Source organism: Poecile atricapillus, chromosome 33 (genome assembly GCF_030490865.1).
Source record: "Poecile atricapillus isolate bPoeAtr1 chromosome 33, bPoeAtr1.hap1, whole genome shotgun sequence".
In the NCBI taxonomy this organism is placed as follows: Eukaryota; Metazoa; Chordata; class Aves; order Passeriformes; family Paridae; genus Poecile; species Poecile atricapillus.
In genome coordinates, this window is record NC_081281.1 from 1469100 (window position 1) to 1487552 (window position 18453).

Here is an 18453-nt window from a genome sequence, read left to right on the forward strand (position 1 = left end):
CGGTTTCGGCCAATCAGCGGCGAGGGGCGGGGCTTGCGGGAAGGTAACAGGTTGCGGTGGCTGCGGCGGGAGCGGCGGTGAGAGGGGGGGGGCACCGGGAAATGGGGGGGACACCGGGAAATGGGGGGGGACAGGGGAATGGGGGGGGGACAGGGAAATGGGGGGACACCGGGAAATGGGGGGGGGACAGGGGATGGGGGGGCACCGGGAAATGGGGGGGGGGACAGGGAAATGGGGGGGGCACCGGGAAATGGGGGGGACACCGGGAAATGGGGGGGACACCGGGAATGGGGGGGGACAGGGGATGGGGGGGACACCGGGAAATGGGGGGGGACACCGGGAAATGGGGGGGGACAGGGAAATGGGGGGGACACCGGGAAATGGGGGGGGGACACCGGGAAATGGGGGGGACACCGGGGAATGGGGGGGGACACCGGGAATTGGGGGGGACACCGGGAATTGGGGGGGGCACCGGGAAATGGGGGGGACACCGGGAATGGGGGGGGACAGGGAATGGGGGGGGCACCGGGAATGGGGGGGCACCGGGAAATGGGGGGGACACCGGGAAATGGGGGGGGCACCGGGAAATGGGGGGGGGACAGGGGATGGGGGGGGCACCGGGAATGGGGGGGGGACACCGGGAATGGGGGGGGCACCGGGAAATGGGGGGGGACACCGGGAAATGGGGGGGCACCGGGAAATGGGGGGGGACACCGGGAAATGGGGGGGCACCGGGAAATGGGGGGGGACACCGGGAAATGGGGGGGGCAGGGGAATGGGGGGGGACACCGGGAAATGGGGGGGGGACACCGGGAATGGGGGGGGGACAGGGACAGGGATTTGGGGACCCCGGGCAGGGATTTGGGGACAGGGACAGGGATTTGGGGACAGGAATTTGGGGATAGGGACAGGGGTTTGGGGACAGGGACAGGGATTTGGGGACACTGGACAGGGATCTGGGGACAGGGACAGGGATTTGGGGACAGGGATTTGGGGCCAGGGATTTGGGGACAGGGATTTGGGGCCAGGGATTTGGGGACAGGGATTTGGGGACAGGGATTTGGGGACAGGGATTTGGGGACAGGGATTTGGGGACAAGGACAGGGATTTGGGGACAGGGGTTTGGGGACCCCGGACAGGGATTTGGGGACAGGGATTTGGGGACAAGGACAGGGATTTGGGGGCAGGGATTTGGGGGCACTGGACAGGAATTTGGGGACAAGGACAGGGATTTGGGGACAGGGATTTGGGGACAGGGATTTGGGGACAGGGACAGGGATTTGGGGACAAGGATTTGGGGACAGGAATTTGGGGACAGGGATTTGGGGACAGGGACAGGGATTTGGGGACAGGGATTTGGGGACAAGGATTTGGGGACAGGGATTTGGGGACAGGGATTTGGGGACAGGAATTTGGGGACACTGGACAGGGATTTGGGGACAAGGACAGGGATTTGGGGACAGCAGAGTGAGTGCTGGTGACATGGGGCAGGGTCCTGCTGTCCCTTTTGGGGTCCCCTTGTCCCTTATAGGATCCCAGTGTCCCTTTTGGGGTCCCAGTGTCCCTTTTGGGATCCCCCTGTCCCTTTTGGGGTCCCATTGTTCATTTTGGGGTCCCAATGTCCATTTTTGGGGGTCCCATTTTTCCTTTTGGGATCCCCCTGTCCCTTTTTGGGGTCTCCTCCTAAAATCCCTTCCCGACCTTTTAGGGCGGCTCAGCTTCCGCGTTTTTATCCCTGAAATAATCCGGGAAAAAATCCCGGGGGAATTTTGAAGCCTCTTCCCAAATCCCCAGGATCCCAAATCCCCAGGATCCCAAATCCCCGGGATCCCAAATCCCCGGGATCCCAAATCCAAGGAATCCCAAATCCCAGGATCCCAAATCCAAGGAATCCCAAATCCAAGGAATCCCAAATCCTGAGGGTCCCAAATCCAAGGAATCCCAAATCCTGAGGGTCCCAAATCCAAGGAATCCCAAATCCCCAGGATCCCAAATCCCAGGATCCCAAATCCCCAGGATCCCAAATCCCCAGGATCCCAAATCCAAGGGATCCCAAATCCCCGGGATCCCCAATCCAAGGGATCCCAAATCCCCAGGATCCCAAATCCCCAGGATCCCAAATCCAAGGAATCCCAAATCCAAGGGATCCCAAATCCCCAGGATCCCAAATCCCAGGATCCCAAATCCCAACAATCCCAAATCCAAGGGATCCCAAATCCCCAGGATCCCAAATCCTGAGGATCCCAAATCCAAGGAATCCCAAATCCTGGGAATCCCAAATCCCCAGGATCCCAAATCCTGAGGATCCCAAATCCAAGGGATCCCAAATCCTGAGGATCCTGAATCCACAGGATCCCAAATCCCCAGGATCCCAAATCCCCAGGATCCCAAATCCCCAGGATCCCAAATCCCAGGATCCCAAATCCAAGGAATCCCAAATCCAAGGAATCCCAAATCCCAGGATCCCAAATCCAAGGAATCCCAAATCCCAGGATCCCAAATCCCAGGATCCCAAATCCAAGGAATCCCAAATCCCAAAAGTTTTTTTTTCCCCCGGGTTTTGTGGGATCGCTCCGGGCGTTCCCAGACCGGTCAGACCGGTTTGGGATTGGAATTCCCTTGGAATTCCTTTGGAATTCCTTCCCCCCCGGGCAGGATTTGGGGTTTGGGTTTTTTTTGGGGTCAGGGAGGGAATTCCCGGGGATGGAAAAATTTGGGATCGGATTTGGGGTGAATTCCTTGGGATTGGGATTGGGATTGAGATTGGGGGAAATTCGGGATCAGTTCCTTGGGATGGGAAATTTGGGATTTGGGGGGGGAAATTTGGGATTGGAATTGGAATTGGAATTGGAATTCCTCGGGGTGAGGAATTTTTGGGATGAAATCCAGGCTGGAATTCAGAGCAACCCCAAATCCCACAGGGATGGGGAATTGGGATCATTCCCGGTTTTCCCAAGGGAATTGGGATCATTCCCGGTTTTCCCAAAGGAATGGGATCATTCCCAGTTTTCCTTTGGGATCATTCCCAGTTATCCCAAAGGAACGGGATCATTCCCAGTTATCCCAAGGGAATGGGATCATTCCCAGTTTTCCCAAAGGACTGGGATCATTCCCAGTTATCCCAAAGGAATGGGATCATTCCCAGTTATCCCAAAGGAAAGGAATGGGACCATTCCCAGTTTTCCCAAAGGAATGGGATCATTCCCAGTTATCCCAAAGGAATGGGATCATTCCCAGTTTTCCTTTGGGATCATTCCCAGTTATCCCAAAGGAATGGGATCATTCCCAGTTATCCCAAGGGAATGGGATCATTCCCAGTTTTCCCAAAGGAATGGGATCATTCCCAGTTATCCCAAGGGAATGGGATCATTCCCAGTTATCCCAAGGGAATGGGATCATTCCCAGTTTTCCTTCCCCATTCCCAGTTATCCCAAGGGAATGGGATCATTCCCAGTTATCCCAAAGGAAAGGAATGGGATCATTCCCAGTTATCCCAAAGGAATGGGATCATTCCCAGTTATCCCAAAGGAATGGGATCATTCCCAGTTATCCCAAAGGAATGGGATCATTCCCAGTTATCCCAAAGGACTGGGATCATTCCCAGTTATCCCAAAGGACTGGGATCATTCCCAGTTATCCCAAAGGACTGGGATCATTCCCAGTTATCCCAAAGGAATGGGATCATTCCCAGTTATCCCAAGGAATGGGATCATTCCCAGTTATCCCAAAGATCATTCCCAGTTATCCCAAAGGAATGGGATCATTCCCGCTTTTCCTTCCCCATTCCCAGTTATCCCAAGGACTGGGATCATTCCTGGTTTTTCCAAGGATTGGGATCATTCCCAATTATCCTGAGGGATGGGATCATTCCTGGTTTTCCCAAAGGACTGGGATCATTCCCGCTTTTCCTTCCCCATTCCCGGTGATCCCGAGGATCATTCCCGCTTTTCCTTCCCCATTCCCGGTGATCCCGAGGATCATTCCCGCTTTTCCTTCCCCATTCCCGCTTTCCCTTCCCCATTCCGGTGATCCCAAGGATCATTCCCGCTTTTCCTTCCCCATTCCCGGTGATCCCGAGGATCATTCCCGCTTTTCCTTCCCCATTCCCGCTTTTCCTTCCCCATTCCCGGTTATCCCGAGGATCATTCCCGCTTTTCCTTCCCCATTCCCGCTTTTCCTTCCCCATTCCCGGTGATCCCGAGGATCATTCCCGCTTTTCCTTCCCCATTCCCGCTTTTCCTTCCCCATTCCCGGTGATCCCGAGGCTTTTCCTGGCTCCCGCCTGTGGAATTGGATCCCGAGGCTCCGGTTCCAAGGGCTCCGTTTCCCTGGGAACCGTCACCGGATCCCGGCCGCGACTCCGGAACCGGATCCGGATCTTCCCCGGGAGCAGCCGGAATGGGATTTCCCAGGATTTGGGGTTGTTTTCCCTGGATTTGGGGTTGATGATTTCCCTGGATTTGGGGTTGATGATTTCCCAGGATTTCCCAGGATTTGGGGTTGATGATTTCCCAGGATTTCCCAGGATTTGGGGTTGATTTCCCTGGATTTGGGGTTGATTTCCCTGGATTTGGGGTTGATGATTTCCCTGGATTTGGGGGTTGATGATTTCCCAGGATTTCCCTGGATTTGGAGTTGTTTTCCCAGGATTTCCCAGGATTTGGGGTTGATTTCCATGGATTTCCCTGGATTTGGGGTTGATTTCCCAGGATTTGGGGTTGATTTCCCTGGATTTGGGGTTGATGATTTCCATGGATTTGGGGTTGATGATTTCCATGGATTTGGGGTTGATTTCCCTGGATTTCGAGTTGTTTTCCCAGGATTTCCCTGGATTTGGGATTGATGATTTCCCAGGAATTCCCTGGATTTGGGGTTGATGATTTCCCAGGATTTGGGGTTGATTTCCCTGGATTTCCCAGGATTTGGGGGTTGGTGATTTCCCTGGATTTGGGATTGATGATTTCCCTGGATTTCCCTGGATTTGGGATTGATGATTTCCCTGGATTTGGGGTTGATTTCCCTGGATTTGGGGTTGATTTCCCAGGATTTCCCTGGATTTGGGGTTGATTTCCCTGGATTTGGGGTTGATGATTTCCCAGGATTTTCCTGGATTTGGGGTTGATTTCCCAGGATTTCCCTGGATTTGGGATTGATGATTTCCCTGGATTTGGGGGTTGATTTCCCAGGATTTCCCTGGATTTGGGGTTGATTTCCCTGGATTTGGGGTTGATGATTTCCCAGGATTTGGGGTTGTTTTCCCAGGATTTCCCTGGATTTGGGGTTGATTTCCCTGGATTTGGAGTTGTTTTCCCAGGATTTCCCCTGGATTTGGGGTTGATGATTTCCCAGGATTTGGAGTTGTTTTCCCAGGATTTGGGGTTGATTTCCCAGGATCTGGGATCTGGTTCCCGTTCCTGATCCTTTTCCACGACCAAATCCCATTTTTCTGTGATCAAATCCCATTTTTCCATCACCAAATCCCATTTTTCCCTGCTCCAATCCCATTTTTCCATCACCAAATCCCATTTTTCCATGATCAAATCCCATTCCTGACCCTTTTTCCGTGCTCCAATCCCATTTTTCCATCCCCAAATCCCATTTTTCCATCCCCAAATCCCATTTTTCCATCCCCAAATCCCATTTTTCCATCACCAAATCCCATTTTTCCATCCCCAAATCCCATTTTTCCATCCCCAAATCCCATTTTTCCCCTCCCCCTCTCCGCCCCTTCCCCGCTTCCGCATTCCCAGGAAAAGCTGGAAAAACTGGAAATTCCGGAACTTTCCGGGCGCGGCTCCAAATTCCCGGACTTTGACCCCAAACAAGGCCCGGGGGAGGAGCCGGGGGCGGAATTTGGGGAAAGATCCCAAAAAAAAACCGGGAAAAAATCGCCCCGGGATCCTTTGGGGTCATTAATTAGCGGTAATTAATTAGGGGTGATTAATTTGGGGTAATTTGGAGTAATTAATTTGGGGTAATTAATTTGGGGTAATTAATTAGGGGTAATTATTAATTTGGGGTAATTATTTATTTGGGGTAATTAATTGGGGTAATTAACCTGGGGTAATTAATTTGGGATAATTTGGGGTAATTAATTTGGGGTAATTAATTAGGGGTAATTCTTAATTTGGGGTGATTAATTTTGGGGGAATTAATTTGGGGTAATTAATTGGGGATAATTTGGAGTAATTAATTTGGGGTAATTAATTTGGGGTAATTATTTATTTGGGGTAATTTGGGGGAATTAATTTGGGGTAATTAATTTGGAGTAATTATTAATTTGGGGTGATTAATTTGGGGTGATTAATTTGGGGTAATTAATTGGGTATAATTTTGAGTAATTAATTTGGGGTAATTAATTGGGGGTAATTATTTATTTGGGGTAATTATTTATTTGGGGTAATTATTTATTTGGGGTAATTAATTTGGAGTAATTATTAATTTGGGGTGATTAATTTGGGGTAATTATTAATTTGGGGTAATTAATTTGGGGTAATTAGTTTCGGGTAATTAATTGGGGATAATTTGGAGTAATTAATTTGGGGTAATTAATTTGGAGTAATTAATTTGGGATAATTAATTAGGGGTGATTAATTTGGGGTGATTAATTTGGGAAAAATTGGGATAATTAATTTGGGATCATTCAGAGTAATTAATTTGGGGTAATTATTAATTTGGGGTAATTAGTTTGGGGTAATTAATTTGGGGTGATTAATTTGGGATAATTAATTTGGGGTAATTAATTTGGAGTAATTATTAATTTGGGGTGATTAATTTGGGGTAATTAATTTGGGATAAAAAAGCAGAAATTTGGGATAAAAAAGCAGAATTTTGGGATAAAAAAGCGGAATTTTGGGATAAAAAAGCAGAATTTTGGGATAAAAAGCAGAAATTTGGGATAAAAAGCAGAATTTTGGGATAAAAAGCAGAATTTTGGGATAAAAAAGCAGAAATTTGGGATAAAAAAGCAGAATTTTGGGATAAAAAAGCAGAATTTTGGGATAAAAAAGCAGAAATTTGGGATAAAAAAGTGGAATTTTGGGATAAAAAAGGCAGAAATTTGGGATAAAAAGCAGAATTTTGGGATAAAAAGCAGAAATTTGGGATAAAACAGCAGAATTTTGGGATAAAAAAGCAGAAATTTGGGATAAAAAAGTGGAATTTTGGGATAAAAAAGCAGAAATTTGGGATAAAAAAGTGGAATTTTGGGAAAACCTCACCAGGACCATCCTAAATTCCAGGAAAATCCAAACCCAGCAATTCCAGGAATTCCTTGGGATCATTTGGGATTTTTTTGGGGGGGATTTTTCCCTTTTTTTTCCACCTTCCCCATCTCAATTTTCAATTTTGGAATCGCTTTTCCAGGTTTATTTTTTTTTCTTTTTTCCCAAAATTCCCTTTTTCACCATGGAAAAAATGGGAAAAAAACCAGGAAAAAATAAATTTAAAAAAATCCTGGAAAAACAATTCCAGCTTTTTTTCCTTCCTCGTTTTCCGAGCGCTCCGGGAATTACAAAACAACTTTTTTTTCTGGGTCGGAGCCACAAAAAGCTCTTTGTGCTTCCCTGATTCTTTGCCAGCCTGAAAATTCCCGGAATTCTCCTTTTCCAGAGGGACTGCAATGGCTTTTCCCGATTTTTCCCCATTCCCAGGGTGAGATCCTGGTTTTTTTCCTGGAAAAATTCCCTTTTTTTCACATTTTTAAAGCCCTGAAATTCCAATTTTTTTGCTTTTTTTAATCCCTTTTTTTTTCTCATCCTTAAATTCCCTTTCCCTGTTTTTCCCTTTGTGTTTTCCCAGGAAAATTCCAATTTTCCCATTTTTTTTTACCTCTGAAATTCCCATTTTTTCTGCTTTTTCCCCATTTTCCTGCTTTTTTCCCATTTTCCTGCTTTTTTCCCATTTTTTAACCCCTAAATTCCCTTTCCCTGTTTTTCCCTTTATATTTTCCCAGGAAAATTCCCTTTTCCCATTTTTTTTACCCCTGAAATTCCAATTTTTTCTGCTTTTTCCCCCATTTTTTCTGCTTTTTTCCCCATTTTCCTGCTTTTTTTAATCCCTTTCTTTTCCCCACCCTCAAATTCCCTTTCCCTGTTTTTCCCTTTGTGTTTTCCCAGGAAAATTCCCTTTTCCCATTTTTTTTTACCTCTGAAATTCCCATTTTTCCTGCTTTTTTCCCATTTTCCTGCTTTTTTCCCATTTTCCTGCTTTTTTCCCCATTTTCCTGCTTTTTTCCCATTTTTTAACCCCTAAATTCCCTTTCCCTGTTTTTCCCTTTGTGTTTTCCCAGGAAAATTCCCTTTTCCCATTTTTTTTTACCTCTGAAATTCCCATTTTTCTGCTTTTTTTCCCATTTTCCTGCTTTTTCCCCATTTTCCTGCTTTTTTCCCCATTTTCCTGCTTTTTTCCCCATTTTTCTGCTTTTTTCCCCATTTTCCTGCTTTTTCCCCATTTTCCTGCTTTTTTTAATCCCTATTTTTTCCCCATCCTTAAATTCCCTTTCCCTGTTTTTCCCTTTGTGTTTTCCCAGGAAAATTCCAATTTTCCCATTTTTTTTAGCCCTGAAATTCCCATTTTTTCTGCTTTTTTCCCATTTTCCTGCTTTCTTTCCCCATTTTCCTGCTTTTTTCCCATTTTCCTGCTTTTTTTAATCCCTATTTTTTCCCCATCCTTAAATTCCCTTTCCCTGTTTTTCCCTTTGTGTTTTCCCAGGAAAATTCCCTTTTCCCATTTTTTTTTTAGCCCTAAAATTCCCATTTTTTCTGCTTTTTTCCCCATTTTCCTGCTTTTTTTCCCCATTTTCCTGCTTTTTCCCCCATTTTCCTGCTTTTTTCCCCATTTTCCTGCTTTTTTTAATCCCTTTTTTTCCCCACCCTCGAATTCCCTTTCCCTGTTTTTCCCTTTTATGTTTTCCCAGGAAAATTCCAATTTTCCCATTTTTTTTACCTCTGAAATTCCCATTTTTTCTGCTTTTTTTCCCCATTTTCCTGCTTTTTTTCCCATTTTTTAATCCCTAAATTCCCTTTCCCTGTTTTTCCCTTTATGTTTTCCCAAAAAAATTCCCATTTCCCATTTTTTCAGCCCTGAAATTCCCATTTTCCTGCTTTTTTTCCCCATTTTCCTGCTTTTTTCCCATTTTCCTGCTTTTTTCCCCATTTTCTGCTTTTTCCCCATTTTCCTGCTTTTTCCCCATTTTCCTGCTTTTTTTAATCCCTATTTTTTTCTCATCCTTAAATTCCCTTTCCCTGTTTTTCCCTTTGTGTTTTCCCAGGAAAATTCCCTTTTCCCATTTTTTTTAGCCCTGAAATTCCCATTTTTCTGCTTTTTTCCTGGATTTTTTGGGGGGAAAAATCCAAATATTTTCCTGGAAAAATCCAAATATTTCCCTGGATTTTTTTCATAGAAAAATCCAAATATTTTCCTGGATTTTTTTTGGGAAAAATTGAAATATTTTCCTGGAAAAATCCAAATATTTTCCTGGATTTTTTTCTGGGAAAAATCCAAATATTTCCTTGGATTTTTTTGGGGAAAAATCCAAATATTTTCCTGGAAAAATCCAAATATTTTCCTGGATTTTTATTGGGAAAAATCCAAATATTTTCCTGGAAAAATCCAAATATTTCCCTGGATTTTTTTGGGGAAAAATCCAAATATTTTCCTGGAAAAATCCAAATATTTCCCTGGATTATTTTCTGGGAAAAATCCAAATATTTTCCTGGATTTTTTTCTGGGAAAAATCCAAATATTTTCCTGGAAAAATCCAAATATTTTCCTGGATTTTTTTTGGGAAAAATCCAAATATTTTCCTGGAAAAATCCAAATATTTTCCTGGGAAAATCCAAATATTTTCCTGGAAAAATCCAAATATTTTCCTGGGTTTTTTTCTGGGAAAAATCCAAATATTTTCCTGGATTTTTTTCTGGGAAAAATCCAAATATTTTCCTGGAAAAATCCAAATATTTTCCTGGAAAAATCCAATTATTTTCCTGAATTTTTTTCTGGGAAAAATCCAAATATTTTCCTGGAAAAATCCAAATATTTTCCTGGATTATTTTCCTGGAAAAATCCAAATATTTTCCTGGATTTTTTTTGGGGAAAAATCCAAATATTTTCCTGGAAAAATCCAGATATTTTCCTGGAATTTTATTGGGAAAAATCCAAATATTTTCCTGGAAAAATCCAGATATTTTCCTGGATTTTTTTATTGGGAAAAATCCAAATATTTTCCTGGAAAAATCCAAATATTTTCCTGGATTTTTTTCTGGGAAAAATCCAAATATTTTCCTGGATTTTTTTCTGGGAAAAATCCAAATATTTTCCTGGAAAAATCCAAATATTTTCCTGGATTTTTTTGGGGAAAAATCCAAATATTTTCCTGGATTTTTTTCTGGGAAAAATCCAACTCTTTTTCCCGGATTTTCCCTCTTGGGAAAACCGAATCTCCCGGTTTTTTTTGGGAATCTGGGATCCTCTCCGGGATTTCCACCCCTCCCCCGTTCCCGGAACATTCCGGAGCCGTCTGGGATCGATCCCAGCTCTGCCCAACCCCCTCCCCTCCCCCCCCCCCCCCCCGGGGATTCTCCACCTGCTCCGGGATGGAGCCGGGGATTGCTGGGATCTGGCATGGATCCGGGATCTGGGATCCGGGATCTGGGATGGATCTGGGATGGATCCGGGATCTGGGATGGATCCGGGATGGATCCGGGGATTTCTGGGATCTGGGATTGATCCCAGGATCTGGGATGGAGCCAGGATTTGCTGGGATCTGGGATGGATCTGGGATAGATCCGGGATCTGGGATGGAGCCGGGATTGATCCCTGGATCTCGGATTGATCCCTGGATCTGAGATGGAGCCAGGATTTTCTGGGATCTGGGATGGATCCTGGGATCTGGGATGGAGCTGGGATTTTCTGGGAGCTGGGATTGATCTGGGATTGATCTGGGATTGATCCCTGGATTTGGGATGGAGCCGGGATTTTCTGGGATCTGGGATTGATCCCTGGATCTGGGATGGAGCTGGGATGGATCTGGGATTGATCCTGGGATCTGGGATGGATCCGAGATCTGGGATTGATCTGGGATTGATCCTGGGATCTGGGATGGAGCCGGGATCTGGGATGGAGCCAGGATTTTCTGGGATCTGGGATTGATCTGGGATTGATCCCTGGATTTGGGATGGATCCGGGATCTGGGATGGATCCGGGGTTTGCTGGGATCTGGCATGGATCCGGGATCCGGGATCTGGGATGGATCCGGGATCTGGGATGGATCCGGGGATTTCTGGGATCTGGGATTGATCCCTGGATCTGGGATAGATCTGGGGTTTTCTGGGATCTGGGATGGAGCCGGGATTTTCTGGAATCTGGGATTGATCTGGGATTGATCCCTGGATCTGGGATGGAGCTGGGGTTTTCTGGGATCTGGGATGGATCCCGGTTTTTCTGGAATCTGGGATAGATCCGGGCCCTTCCCGGTTTTCCTGGGATCTGGATTGGATCCCAGTTTTCTGGGATCTGGATTGGATCCTGGTTTTCCTGGTTTTTCTGGGGTGGATCCCGGTTTTCCTGGTTTTTCTGGGATGGATCCCGTTTTTCCTGGTTTTTCTGGGATGGATCCCGGTTTTCCTGGTTTTTCTGGGATAGATCCCGGTTTTTCTGGGATCTGGATTGGATCCCGGTTTTCCTGGTTTTTCTGGGATAGATCCCGTTTTTCCTGGTTTTTCTGGGATGGATCCTGGTTTTTCTGGGATAGATCCAGGCCCTTCCCGGTTTTCCTGGTTTTTCTGGGATAGATCCCGGTTTTCCTGGTTTTTCTGGGATGGATCCTGGTTTTTCTGGGGTGGATCCCGGTTTTCCTGGTTTTTCTGGGATCTGGGATGGATCCCGGTTTTTCTGGGATGGATCCCGTTTTTCCTGGTTTTTCTGGGATGGATCCCGGTTTTTCCTGGTTTTTCTGGGATGGATCCCGTTTTTCCTGGTTTTTCTGGGATGGATCCCGGTTTTCCTGGTTTTTCTGGGATGGATCCCGGTTTTTCTGGGATGGATCCCGGTTTTCCTGGTTTTTCTGGGATGGATCCAGCCCCTTCCCAGTGATCCCAACCCCTCCTCGCCCTTCCAAAGGTCCCGGAATTCCGGCCCCGCCCCGGCCCCGGCTCCGCTGCCCTTTGGCCACCTGGAAAAATTCCCGATTTTCCGCCGGCGCCGCTCCCTGCTCAGGTCAGTTCCCGCTTTTCCCGGAGACCCCTGATCCCGAGGATCCGGGAATTCGGGAATTCTGCTCCCGGGATCCTTCCCCGGCCATTCCAGGGAATTTGGGATTTAGGGATTTTGGGTTTTTTTGGAATTCCAAGGGGTTTGTGGGGAGTCCAGAGGAGCTGCAGGTTTGGGGGAGGATTCAGGAATTCTGGGATTCCCGGGATTTGGGGAGGATTCAGGAATTCTGGGATTCCCGGGGTTTGGGATTTCTGGGATTTGGGATTCCCGGGATTTGGGGAGGATTCAGGAATTCTGGGATTCCCGGGATTTGGGGTTCCGGGGATTTGGGATTCCTGGGGTTTGGAATTCCTGGGATTCGTGGGATTCCTGGGATTTGGGATTCCCGGGATTTGGGATTCAGGAATTCTGGGATTCCCGGGGTTTGGGATTCCCGGGATTTGGGGAGGATTCAGGAATTCTGGGATTTCTGGGGTTTGGGGAGGATTCAGGAATTCTGGGATTCCTGGGATTTGGGGTTCCTGGGATTTGGGATTCCCGGGATTTGGGATTCCCGGGATTTGGGATTCCTGGGATTTGGGATTCCGGGGATTTGGGATTCCTGGGATTTGGGATTCCCGGGATTTGGGATTCCCGGGATTTGGGGTTCCTGGGATTTGGGATTCCTGGGATTCCTGGGATTCCTGGGATTTGGGGTTCCTGGGATTTGGGATTCCCGGGATTTGGGATTCCCGGGATTTGGGGTTCCCAGGATTTGTGGGGATTCCCGGGATTTGGGATTCCTGGGATTTGGGATTCCCAGGATTTGGGATTCCCAGGATTTGCGGTTCCTGGGATTTGGGATTCCCAGGATTTGGGGTTCCTGGGATTTGGGGTTCCAGGGATTTGGGATTCCTGGGATTTGGGGTTCCTGGGATTTGGGGTTCCTGGGATTTGGGGTCCCTGGGATTTGGGGTTCCAGGGATTTGGGATTCCCGGGATTTGGGGTTCCTGGGATTTGGGGTTCCTGGGATTCCTGGGATTTGGGGTCCCTGGGATTTGGGATTCCCGGGATTTGGGATTCCTGGGATTTGGGGTCCCTGGGATTTGGGATTCCTGGGATTTGTGGGGATTATGGAGGGGCACCAGGATTTGGGGATTTGGGAATGTTGGGATGGGATCCCAGGGCAGGGATGGGATCCTGGGGTGGGGAAAAGGGATCCCAGGGATCTGCTCCCAAAGCAGGGCTGGGATCCCATCCCCGTGCCAGGATCCCGTCCCTGGATTTGGGATCCCGTCCCTGGATTTGGGATCCCATCCCTGGATTTGGGATCCCATCCCTGAATTTGGATCCCATCCCTGGATTTGGGATCCCATCCCTGAATTTGGATCCCATCCCTGGATTTGGGATCCCATCCCTGAATTTGGATCCCATCCCCGTGCCAGGATCCCATCCCTGAATTCGGGATCCCATCCCTGCTTTGGGATCCCATCCCTGCTCCAGGATCCCATCCCTGGATTTGGGATCCCATCCCTGCTTTGGGATCCCGTCCTTTTCCTGTGATCCCATCCCTGTCCCAGGATCCCATCCCTGAATTTGGATCCCATCCCTGGATTTGGGATCCCATCCCTGTGCCAGGATCCCATTCCTTGTTCCAGGATCCCATCCCTGGATTTGGATCCCGTCCCTGGATTTGGATCCCATCCCTGTGCCAGGATCCCATTCCTTGTCCCAGGATCCCATCCCTGTCCTATGATCCCATTCCTGCTTTGGAATCCCATCCTTGCTCCAGGATCTCATCCCTGGATTTGGATCCCATCCCTGTCCTGGGATCCCATCCCTATCCCAGGATCCCATCCCTGAATTTGGATCCCATCCCTGGATTTGGGATCCCATCCCTGCTTAGGGATCCCATTCCTTGTCCCAGGATCCCATCCCTGTCCTGTGATCCCATCCCTGCTTTGGGATCCCATCCCTGTCCCAGGATCCCATCCCAGAATTTGGGATCCCATCCCTGAATTTGGGATCCCGTCCTTGTCCCAGGATCCCATCCCAGAATTTGGATCCCATCCCTGCTCCAGGATCCCATCCCTGCTTTGGGATCCCATTCCTTGTCCCAGGATCCCATCCCTGTCCTATGATCCCATTCCTGCTCCAGGATCCCATCCCTGGATTTGGATCCCATCCCTGCTCCAGGATCCCATCCCTGCCTTGGGATCCCATTCCTTGTCCCGGGATCCCATGGGAGGGAAAAGGGCAGAAAAATGGGGTAAAAAAGGAGGAAAAATGGGGGAAAAAAGAGGAAAACTGGGAGAAAAACCAGGAAAAACGGGAAAAACGGGAAAAATGGGAAAAATGGAGGGTAAAACACGGGAAAAAAAATACGTGGAGAGTAAATGGGTGAAAACCAATTTAAAAACCCATCAAAAATTGCTAAAAAGTGAAAAAAAAATGAAAAAAAAAGGCAAAATGTGGCAAAATCCCGATTTTTCCGTGGGATCATCCCGGAATTCCCTCCTTCCCTCAGAGGCATGGCGGAGAAACCGATGGATCACGGAGTCCAGATCCGATTTATCGACGAGCTGGGGGAGCCGCCGCGGCCGCCGCGGGCCAGGACGGGCTCGTACGGGGTGGCCGTGCGGGTCCAGGGCATCGGGGGCCAGCCCTTCGTCCTCCTCCGCAGCGGCCGCCGCGACAGCTTCGGGGTGCAGATCCCAACGGGAAGATCCCAAAATCCCGGATGGAGAGAGACGGGGGAGAGCGGGAACGGGGGGATGGAGAAGGAGGGAAAAATCCCGGAGTTTTCGGATCATGGAAATCCACCGGGATCGCGGAAAATCCCGGGATTTTTGGGTCAGGAGAATCCACCAGGATCCCGAAAAATCCCGGAATTTTTGGGTCAGGAGAATCCACCAGGATCCCGAAAAATCCCGGAATTTTTGGGTCAGGAGAATCCACCGGGATCCCGAAAAATCCCAGAATTTTTGGATCAGGAGAATTCGGATGGGACGAGGAAAATCCCGAAATTTTTAGATCATGGAACTCCACCGGGATCCCGAAAAATCCCGGAATTTTCCGATCAGGAGAATTCGGAGAGGACGCGGAAAATCCAGGAATTTTCAGATCAGGAATATTCGGATGGGACGCGGAAATTCCCAAGATTTTCGGATCGTGGAAATCCGCAGGGATCGCGGAAAATCCCGGAATTTTTGGATCAGGAGAATCCACCAGGATCGTGGAAAATCCCAGAATTTTTGGATCAGGAGAATCCACTGGGACGACGAAAAATCCCGGAATTTTTGGATCAGGAAAATTCGGATGGGACGAGGAAAATCCCGAAATTTTCGGATCAGGAAATTCCAGAGGGGTCCCGGAGCGCCCCAAAATTCAGGGATGAGGAAATTCCCGGCGGATTTTGCGGGATCCCGAAATTTTCGGATCAGGAAATTCCAGAGGGGTTCCGGAGCGTCCCCAAATCCTGGGATGAGGAAATTTCTGGTGGATCTTGGGGGATCCCCAAATTCCCGGATGGGGAAAAATCCTGGGATGCCCCAAAACCTTCGGATCAACACCTGGAAATCCCGAAATCCTCGGAGGAGCTGCGGCGCTCGCGATCCCACGGTGACCTCACGGCGCCTTTCCCTAAAAACGGGAAAAACCCGGGAAAAACGGACGGGGAAATTCCCAAAATTCCCAAAAAAATTCCGGGAATTCCCGGGGACGTGGACACGGAGCCGCTGGGATCCGTGGATTCCCTGATCACCAAATTTGACGGGAATTTTTCCCGGGGGAGAGCGGCCCGGAGGCTCCGGGCGGCTCCCAGGAAGCGCTCGCAGAGTTTGGACGCGCGGAATTCCCGGGAATCCGTCGGGAATTCCCGGGAATCCGCCGGGATCCGGCCCCAAATTCCACAAATTCCCGGCGGATTCGGGGATGTGGAGGAGCAGAGCGTGGGAATGCAGGTACAGGGGGGGAAAAGTGGGATTTAGCCTGGAAAATTGGGGGGTTTTTCCATGAAATTGGGGTTTTTCCTGAAAAATTGGGGTTTTTCCATGAAATTGGGATTTTTTCCCCATGAAATTGGGATTTTTCCTAAAAAATTTGGGGTTTTTTCCTAAAAAATTGGGGTTTTTTTCCATGAAATTGGGATTTTTCCTTAAAAAATTGGGGATTTTTCCTTAAAAAATTGGATTTTTTTCCATGAAATTGGGATTTTTTTTCCATGAAAGTGGGATTTTTCCTAAAAAATTGGGGTTTTTTTCCTAGAAAATTGGGATTTTTTTCCATTAAATTGGGATTTTTTTCCCATTAAATTGGGGTTTTCCCTAAAAATATTGGCTTTTTTTCCATTAAATTGTTTTTTTTTCCTAAAAAATTGGGGTTTTTTCCATGAAATTGGGGTTTATTTTCCATGAAATTGGGTTTTTTCCATTAAATTAGGATTTTTTCCCCATTAAATTGGGATTTTTCCTAAAAAAACTGGGGATTTTTCCATTAAATTGGGGTTTTCTTCCATGAAACTGGGATTTATCCTAAAAAATTGGGGTTTTTTCCATGAAATTGGGATTTTTTTTCCATTAAATTGGGTTTTTTCCCATTAAATTGGGTTTTTTTCCATTAAATTGGGATTTTTTTCCCATTAAATTGGGGTTTTCTTCCATGAAACTGGGATTTACCCTAAAAAAATCGGGATTTTTTTCCATGAAATTTGGATTTTTTCCCCATTAAATTGGGATTTTTCCTAAAAAAATTGGGGATTTTTCCTTGAAAAATTGGGGTTTTTTCCATGAAATTGGCTTTTTTCCATTAAATTGGGGTTTTCCTAAAAAAATGGGATTTTTTTTTCCATTAAATTGGGTTTTTTCCTAAAAAAATTGGGGGGTTTTCCATGAAAATTTGGTTTTCCTAAAAATTGGGGGTTTTTCCATGAAATTGGGATTTTTCCTAAAAAAATTGGGTTTTTTCCATTAAATTGGGGTTTTTTTCAATGAAATTGTTTTTTTTTCCATGAAATTGGGGTTTTTCCTAAAAATTTGGGGTTTTTTTCCATTAAATTGGGGTTTTTCCTTAAAAAAATTGGGTTTTTTTCCATTAAATTGGGATTTTTTTCCCCATAAAATTGGGGATTTTTCCATGAAATTGGGATTTTTTCCCCATTAAATTGGGATTTTACTAAAAAAATTGGGGTTTTTTCCATTAAATTGGGTTTTTTTCCTATAAAATTGTGTTTTTTCCCATAAAATGGTGGGATTTGGGTTTTTAATTGGAATTGAGGGGTTTTATTCCCTCCCTGAAGCTGAAATCCACCCCGGATCTGCTGCGGGATCAGCGGGAATTGGGGGGCGGCGAAAACCCCACGGAGCTCATCTACAGCATCCTAAAGGAGGGGTGAGCCTGAAAAACCCCAAAATCCCCTAAAATCACCCCAAAATCACCCAAAATCACCCCAAAATCACACAAAATCCTCCCAAAATCACCCAAAATCCCCCCAAAATCACCCAAAATCCCCCCAAAATCACCCAAAATCCCCCCAAAATCACCCAAAAATCCCCCAAAATCCCCCAAAATCACCCAAAATCCCCCAAAATCCCCCCAAAATCCCCCAAAATCCCCCCAAAATCACCCCAAAATCCTCCCAAAATCCCCCCAAATCCCCCAAATCCCCCCAAATCCCCCAAAATCCCCCAAAACCCCCAAAATCCCCCCAAAATGCCCCCAAAATCCCCCCAAAATCCCCCAAACCCAATCCCCCAATCCCCAAAATCACCCCAAAATCCCCCAAAATCACCCAAAATCCCCCAAAATCCCCCAAAATCCCCCAAAATCACCCCAAAATCCCCCAAAATTTCCCCAAAATCCCCCCAAAATCCCCCAAAATCACCCAAAATCACCCAAAATCACCCAAAATCCCCCCAAATCCCCCAAAACCACCCCAAAATCACCCCAAAATCCCCCAAAATCCCCCAAAATCACCCAAAAATCCCCCAAAACCACCCAAAATCACCCAAAATCACCCCAAAATCACCCAAAATCCCCCCAAAATCCCCCAAAATCACCCCAAAATCACCCAAAATCCCCCTAAATCCCCCAAAATCCCCCAAAATCACCCCAAAATCACCCAAAATCCCCCTAAATCCCCCAAAATCCTCTAAAATCCCCCCAAATCCCCCAAAATCCACCCAAAATCCCCCCAAAAATCACCCCAAAATCACCCAAAATCACCCCAAAATCCTCCCAAAATCCCCCCAAATCCCCCCAAA

At 47.0% G+C, this 18453-nt stretch overlaps 1 protein-coding gene across 4 annotated transcripts in view; it reads left to right on the forward strand.

Moving 5' to 3' along the window:
- The first annotated feature begins 20 nt into the window (after positions 1 to 20).
- The window catches only part of CGN (cingulin), a 72424-nt gene continuing 53991 nt past the window's right edge, over positions 21 to 18453 (forward strand). For 3 of the 4 annotated variants that reach the window (XM_058860622.1, XM_058860621.1, XM_058860623.1), the window contains exons 1-4: positions 32 to 45; positions 12122 to 12216; positions 14721 to 16155; positions 17490 to 17581. In XM_058860622.1, the coding sequence (XP_058716605.1) occupies positions 14725 to 16155; positions 17490 to 17581 (1523 nt within the window). In that variant the 5' untranslated portion in view covers positions 32 to 45; positions 12122 to 12216; positions 14721 to 14724. Of the gene's footprint in view, positions 80 to 12121; positions 12217 to 14720; positions 16156 to 17489; positions 17582 to 18453 lie in introns of all 4 variants that reach the window. The other variant, XM_058860624.1, reaches the window with a different exon arrangement.